The sequence below is a fragment of the Diadema antillarum genome, unplaced genomic scaffold (genome assembly GCF_040938485.1).
Source record: "Diadema antillarum isolate AM-2024a unplaced genomic scaffold, OU_Dant_1.0 seq00000382_RagTag, whole genome shotgun sequence".
NCBI classification, from domain to species: Eukaryota; Metazoa; Echinodermata; class Echinoidea; order Diadematoida; family Diadematidae; genus Diadema; species Diadema antillarum.
Genome location: NW_027271380.1, coordinates 1513961 through 1521801, shown reverse-complemented (window position 1 = coordinate 1521801; position 7841 = coordinate 1513961). Strand labels below are relative to the sequence as shown.

Below are 7841 nucleotides of genomic sequence, written 5' to 3'. Positions count from 1 at the left end.
AAAATGCAGGCACATGAGAAGTAAAATGTTCAACAAAGTACAGTTCTATATTTAGTGCAAAATGAATATAACAATTTATTGCTCGAGTAAAAGCTCAGAAGGATTTGATAGCTGATTTATTCATGACTTGATGGGAAACAGACCAGAGGGAAGTTATGAAGCTCGATGTGTTAAAAGAGCAGGTAACTGAAAACTGAGCAAAAACTGAACGAATAATGAAAAGATGTGACCGTTTGAATGACAGTTAATTATCTCACGTGTCAACCTGAGGCCATTTTCAAAGATTCTTCCATCCCACATGATGAAAGATATCTCCTGCCTGATCCTCTTTGCTCCCTGTTGTTTAAGGAAAATAAATGTCTGTCTATCCAGGGTCTGAGAAAGGGGGAAGGGGGTTACCATTGGTCCTTGACCCCCCCCCCTCAGCTTTCAAAAATTCACATGGATAGTCTTACTATCACAAGTATCTGCTCTGAATTGTTTGCATTTGAACTGAGTAATTGCTTGTGTGTGATTAAAGAACCATTACTACAAAACTTCAGAAATTTATGATTATGATATTTTTTTCTGACTATTGAATGAATCATATGCACATTTCTTTGACTGAAAAAAAAATCACTACGGCGTTCATTTGTTTCATTCTTTTCGATTGGTATGGTTCCATTTAATGTTAGACTTAAAGGAGACTTCCGGATAATCTGCATGCAGACTTTAGCATTTAAACATAAATTGGTTATACCAAGGGGGTTCAAGAGGATGGAGTCACAACTGTCTTGTTTCCTTTGAACCCATGTTTGATGCCGCCACTCGCAAATGATAAAATGTGCCAAACTGGACCCGCCGCGCAGATAGGAAGACAATTGACTTTTGTCTCATTGCATATCACCAGAAAATTTCTAATGAAGATATATGTTTTCGTGATGGGGATGCGTGAATAGAAATTGCAAAAAAAAAAAAAAAAAATGATGAAATAAAAATGAAAATTACTCGACTAAGCATGCCCGGGAACTAATCTGATATATCTATCAAAAGGAAATGATATTAAAAGATTATTCCATATCAGTTTTATTAGTCGGAATTAAGTGGAAAAGTGATGAAACCGGCTTTCCGGAGGGTACAGTTTTAAACGCTTTCACATGATTCAACTCTGATTTGCACTTTTGCACATATTTCTAGATGGGATTGATTTTAATTGTATATGCTCATCGATAAGTGCAGAGACTCCAACCAAAAGCACCTTCTGATCTGGAGATTCTCCCGCCTGAAACCCCTAGCAAACGGGAGACTCCAAGTTGATTTGTGCGAAGCGCGAAGTTCCTAGGGTTCTAGATGCTCTCTGGTGCTATATAAGGCTTATTTTTTCAACATACGATAGCAATAAGTAAGAAATCCTTTCCAACGGGAGACACAGAGCCAAGGCGGGAGAAATTAAATCCCAAGCGGGAGAATGGGAGATTTTGCAAAAATGGGTTTTCGGCGGGAGATTTCCCGTCGAAAACGGGAGGGTTGGAGTCTCTGTAAGTGAGATCCCATTTCATTCTATAAATAAACAAGCAGAATATGGCCAACATTATGTTAACGTTTAAAATAAATCTTCAGATTTCGCAGCAAGACGGCGGCATCGAACCCCGATCATCAAAGGCATAAATGCGCCCGTTGAATTCTTTTGTATATAAATAGGAAACTGACAACGGAATGATTACAGCCAGTTGGAACTCCATCTCTTAAACCTCCTTGGGTATACTGGGTATAGAAGCTTCAGAATTTGCAATGATTGCGGTAAGAAATAAGAATGTTTTCAAAATGTATAAAAGATCACAATGAATGAGGATGATGACAAAGCAGCTTCATATAAGAATGCATGAGTTGGGGCTCAAGGAAACAGAACAAAAGATGAAAGCATGAATAAAGTCTACACGGGTGAAGTTGTTAAGCAAGTGGTATGGTAACGGATTTACATTGCTGTACATTACTGGAGTATAAGGGCCTCCAATATCATCATGCTTGTTCAGTGTAATTTGTTTGGGGGCTTTCAGGGTATTGACTTATTATCTCAAGGACCACGATAAATTCAAAAATATCCACGCATGGCACTATTGATTTATGTACTACATGATGTTAAATTATGAAAATCCTCTGGAATTCCCCTTTAAAATGGTCGAGGACTGATATAAAAATGGTTCATGGACCGTGCAGAAAAGATCAAGAGAAGAAGGTTTGCATTTAGTCTGATTTCCAATCAAAATGTATCTAACTGTGACAAATGACATACATTCGTACACACACACACACACACACACACACTCCCCAAACATACAAATCCTATTGAATCAGTTCCTGACTCACATCCACCTTTAAGTGATAGGTATAGCACATCAATAGCATTGCAGTTATATTTGACTTTGGACTTAATACACCGATGCTTCCCTTAATGGACAATGTTATGAGTAAGTTCAAAGAGCATGAATAGTCAATTACATCTGACATTGTAAATATTCTTACACCCTATGAGAAAGCCTGATGAATATAAAAATGCAGGCATAACCCATTGTCTACCTCATTATGAAATATCCATGGTGCCCTCAAGGTTAATGTAGTATGCTTTAAAAAAATGTGAATACACGTTCTGCGTATAGAATATCAGTTAAACGCAGTGGGACTTTTTTGTTCATGTTTTCTGCCTCATTTTTTTTTCAAGTCCCCCCTACGAGGTATATGAAAATGTACATGAAAAGCCTACTGAAGCTTTTCAAATAATGAGCAGTAGCTTTGACACTTTGACATAATCACGGATAAAATGTTATATCGTGTTTTAGGTTAATCTGATAATCCCTTCAGAGAGCTTACCATGAGGATTCAAATCCTCTCCTCATTCCACCATCAAGACAGAGTGATGCACAGGTTGAAAAGATCTTGAGCTTTCAAAGCTCCAATTCTCTTTTATAAAAGAAGCATTTCTACTTGTTACATTTTCCATCATTCATTTCATTTTTTTCTCTCTGTTTGGAGCATTACATCATCATGAGTTATTAATCATTGCAAGATCTGACAAGAATTCGAACAGCTTCTTGTTGCTTGTATGGTGTCACATGTGCGTCGCATGACTTTGTGCTCCTGATGTTGTTATGGGGGGGGGGGGGTTGCTCTCCATGATTGGCCAAGACTTGTTAATAGACTTTAAAAGGAGTACACGAGTAAATCAATTCTTAGTGAGAGTTTAAAAAATACACGGCGTTAAAACAGGTGTCATGACTAAAACTATCAGTCACATGATCACTGCTCCTAGTACTGGATGTCAGTCTTTGTTTATCCTTATCATGCTGGATGGGTACCATGTTGTAGTGGAAATATATGGGAGGAAAATATGCCATTGTTGCTCCCAAATCCCCCATCGAATTGCCTTCAAATTGATAGATGGAAGAACGTATACCTCAATCTTGTCACGGGAGAATGACCCGCATGCATTGACTCTGGAATAGATTTCAGGGGCCCCCTCTTGCGCCTGATTCCACTAAGGGAAATTTATTCCGCTTGGTATTGTGTTCCAGTTTGGCTGCGTGCCTGTAATATGGCAGCTGCCGAGTTCAAGAGAGAGGGGGAAAATGCCGTGCTTGAAATGCACCATCTTGTCGCGTGGGATGGGCAGCTGTCTCTTATCGGGAAGCAATACCAAGAACACACCGTGGCACCGCAATTTTCGAATGTAACAGAAAATTTGCCTCCTGAAATATTCACAATTGAACAGGCTCCGTTTTCGATTGCATCTTAAAGTCGCTTGCATTCTTCTAGGAGGGGAGATTGGGGACACACAGTTTAGGTTAGTTTCTTGACCATTTGCCCTTTAAATCTTGATGTTTCTGTACACACAGCAGTATGCTGCGACCTTATTTCATCCAGTGATCTTGACAACAAAGTAAGAAAGGCAACCATTTCAGATGGAGCGATGGAAAAGTGCTGCTGGAAAGCTATTGCAGATTTCCTAATCCCTTATAGTGAGGTTTACATAATCCCCCATTGGTGAAGAGGTACATGCCTAGACACATTCAGTTTAAAAGTACATGGATAGGATATGTATTTACCATTTTTGCCTCATTTCAAATCAATTAGTTTAAAGTAATTTCCATGGACAAGCATTAAAGGATGTGTTCTATAAAAGGCTTAATTTCTTGAGAGCAATGATACAACAACATACAACTGCCAATGACTGCAGACAAAGTAATGACAGGTGTAGGCAAAGTAACACACATACACTACACCCACTCACTCACTCTTTTGAATCTTCTTTTGGTACGTAAGGTAGAAAATATAAAGTGAAAGAGACTAGGGGATTTTTGCAGGGCATACAGGCTTTCGTCACGAGAGTGAAGCAAAGTCTGCTCTCCATCCGAGGGCGAGTACTTGTTCGTGAGTCAGCTGGATGCCTCCCTTTTGCATCCATCCCATGTGCTTTGTCGCCTTTGTGCTATAGTAGAAGTCATCCTCATCGTCGCTATAGAGGTCAAAGTACTCCCAGGCATTGTCCATGTTTGGCCTGGATGTGGTCACTACCTTAACGGTCCTCCTCAAAACTCGGATGACGATCCACGCCAGGATGCAGTGCCAGAGAAAGAGCACAAAGATGGTGAGGCCGATGCCCTCCTCGCGGCGCCACTCGCGCCCCGTCATGCTGAGGGTGCAACCGATTTGCACCAACCACGTGCCCTGCACCAGCGAGCAGCCGCACCGCAGCCACGCCAGCTGGTCGAGTTCTGGTACCAGCAGTTCTCCTACCACCACCAGGGCGGAGAAGTAGATCATGGTGCACACGGGCGTGTACATGCACTTGTCCACACTCGCGGGTAGACCCCCCAGGTGGGCTGCCATCAGGGCGTACTCACACAGCAGGGCAAGGAGAATGCATGGCTTGATCCATATCCGCATCCACGTCTTGTAGAAGTCGCAGGAGAGGAGAACCACGCTGTACAGCGCGTAAGGCAGCCACACCACGTAGACGAACCAGCGTGCTTCTTCATCCATCTTGGTGTTGCCCCTCTCAATGTGTGGCAACATCTCGATGAGGAGGATGACGGTAACACTGGTGGCAACCATGACCCCCTCAATCCAGGACCTCTTGAAGCACTGCTCAATCATCACACCCTCCATCTCCTCCTCAACTTCCGATTTGTCCGTGCGGTAGCGCGTGAACTTGACGTAGCTCTCCTTGAACGTCCAGCCGATGGCGATAAAGAACATGAAAGACCCAAAGACCGTGAAGTCCTGCCAGGTGACGGCCATCTTGCTCTGCAGCCGCAAAGGGTTGACCAATGGGAATTCCTGGTCAGTGGGAAGTCAGTTGGAGTGACAAAAGAATGGACATGTATGGGCAATGATGGGAAGGTGAACTTCTTGTCACCTGTTATGACACATCATGCCCTGCCGCGTCCATTAATCTGTAGAGAGAGAAAAACAAGACATGGCGATGAATAGAGTGAAGAAACTATTCTCTGGCACTCTGCTACACAAACTGGGGGGGGGGGGGGGGTTGGGGCTGCTCATCCGAACTTCAAGAGCAGTTTGATCCTTTCCCATTCCCCCTACCCAATTTCTCAATTGTATTATCCTAAGGGGCCAACTGTCAACAACAATAAACACAAGTAACATACTTATAATAATGTATTTACAGTGTACAACATATTCATATTACTTCAATATAGAGGAATATGATAACGCTTGCAATCTGGGGTTTGGATCTGTAGAGAAATTCCCCGAGGCACCACTTTGATGAACATATAGATATTATTCACTGCAATTTTGCATTTCCAATGGATGATTGATGCAAAACATGCTAATCAAATGCAAGAGATGGGGATTGAGTTCGTATTCCCTTGGTTACCTTTGCTAGCTTCCTCTGGGTATCCCTCGAATTACCATGAACATCTTTCATTTTCACTTACCCCCCCCCCCCCCAAAAAAAAAATGCAAAAATGAAAAAGAAGCCACTGTACTACTTTTTCATCTAGAGAAGATGTTAAACTCACGAATGTCTGGATACTCTAGGACCCTGTTTTTGAGATCTAATTCTTTGGCCAACATGCATGAGTCACATGATCGTCAGGAATACATTTGAATTTTTTGAGTGACATAAAAGAATCCTGAAAATTGCAAGTAAGTTTTTTGGCTGTTCCGTAATGCTATTCATATTAAGCTTACAAATCAAAATAAATTATTTGGTTTTTATGGACGTAATAACAGTGCCCTCAATTGTATTATGATTATAGTAAGGAAAGAAATTTTTACAGCCAAATGCAAAAATTGTTTGCCAGTTTTTGAACAAATCATGTCAGCGATAAAAAGTTATTATGATATGGAAAAGTATATGTGTAAAAGAAATCTGAAAGAAAAGAAATCTATGAAAAAGTGGTTACATTTCACTAAATGTTTCTGATTGTGTTTTCTTATGAAATGATTTGTCAGGTAATTTTCTGACACTTTGAAAAGAATTTGCAATTTATAATTGATTTTTGTAACTGTTTGCTGTTCTTATTGTATTTAGAATGGCCAAGAATATCATGAGTTAAATCTGCATGTACATACATATCTCTTTTTGTATATATTTGTGTGTATGATATTATTTGATAAAGGAACCCTGTGGAAGGGGGAAACAAATTTGAACTTGAACATAATATAGTAAAATATGAAGTTCTTGAAGTATTCATGAATGGATTCCCTCCTTAACTTTTTTTTTATACTGATGCAAGGGACTCCATTGGTGTATCACAATCACTACTTTTGGGGTAGAAAGGTAGCTGTTACGTGCGAAAGTGTTTATATGACGAGTTGTTTGCATGCTTTCGGCATGCTTCTCGGAATATTGCGAGCTACACAACTTTCACTCTCTGGGATCCTGTCCCCCTCCCTGCTCCACCCCCCCCCCCCCAAAAAAAAAAGAAAGAAAAGAAAACGAACACGAACACAAAAAAAAAAATGAGAAAAAAATTCATTTGAGTAGCTTTATATTAGCTGACCCAAAGAAAAGATTTCTCCAAAAACCTGGTCAAACTCAGACAAGAGTTTCTTCAAAAACAAGAAGAGGAAAATGTTAGAAAGATACAAGTAAGAGATGACACTTGATGGATGATACATGACAGATGCACAACCTGATTGCAATGGCTCAAGCGAGCTTTTGCTGAGAGAGCTATGAAACCTGTTACCCATAGCAACTGAACTCGGCCACCACTTACGCAGTTGAAACAATATTGCTACGTTGGAAAGCAGAAAAGGATTCAGATTAAAAAAAGAAAAAAGGAAGAAAATGATATACAGGGTACCGGAGAGCAAAGGAAAATTTGAAAAAACAAATAATACATTGTTTTTCCCAAAACTCTCGAAGGCAAAGATAAACCGAGGCTGGAGAAAGGAGAACATGTACACATAGTATAAGAAGATTTGGGAGAAGGAACAGAGGCAGAAAACATGCTTATATATTGTGAGGAAATGAAGCCTGCTGAGCAAAGGGAACTTGCGGTTGGAAGGAAATGTCAGGAAAAAGAGAAGTGAGATACATATAAATACATCTACAGATAGATAGATAGATAGATAGATAGATAGATAGATAGATAGATAGATAGATATTAGATAGATAGATAGATAGATAGATAGACAGATTAGATAGATATTAGATAGATAGATAGATAGATAGATAGACTGATAGATAGATAGACTGATAGATAGATAGATAGATAGATAGATAGATAAATAAATAAATAGATAGATAGATAGATAGATAGATAGATAGATAGAAAGATATAGATAAATAGATAGATAGATAGATAAATAGACTGATAGATAGATAGACTGATAGA

The 7841-nt window shown here is 39.8% G+C and overlaps 1 protein-coding gene across 1 annotated transcript; it reads right to left on the bottom strand.

Moving 5' to 3' along the window:
* Positions 1 to 4353: 4353 nt before the first annotated feature.
* On the bottom strand, positions 4354 to 5274 carry LOC139731663 (uncharacterized). The gene has a single exon (XM_071642553.1). The coding sequence runs from the start codon at positions 5272 to 5274 to the stop codon at positions 4354 to 4356; it is 921 nt and encodes a 306-aa protein (XP_071498654.1).
* Between the last annotated feature and the right edge of the window lie 2567 nt (positions 5275 to 7841).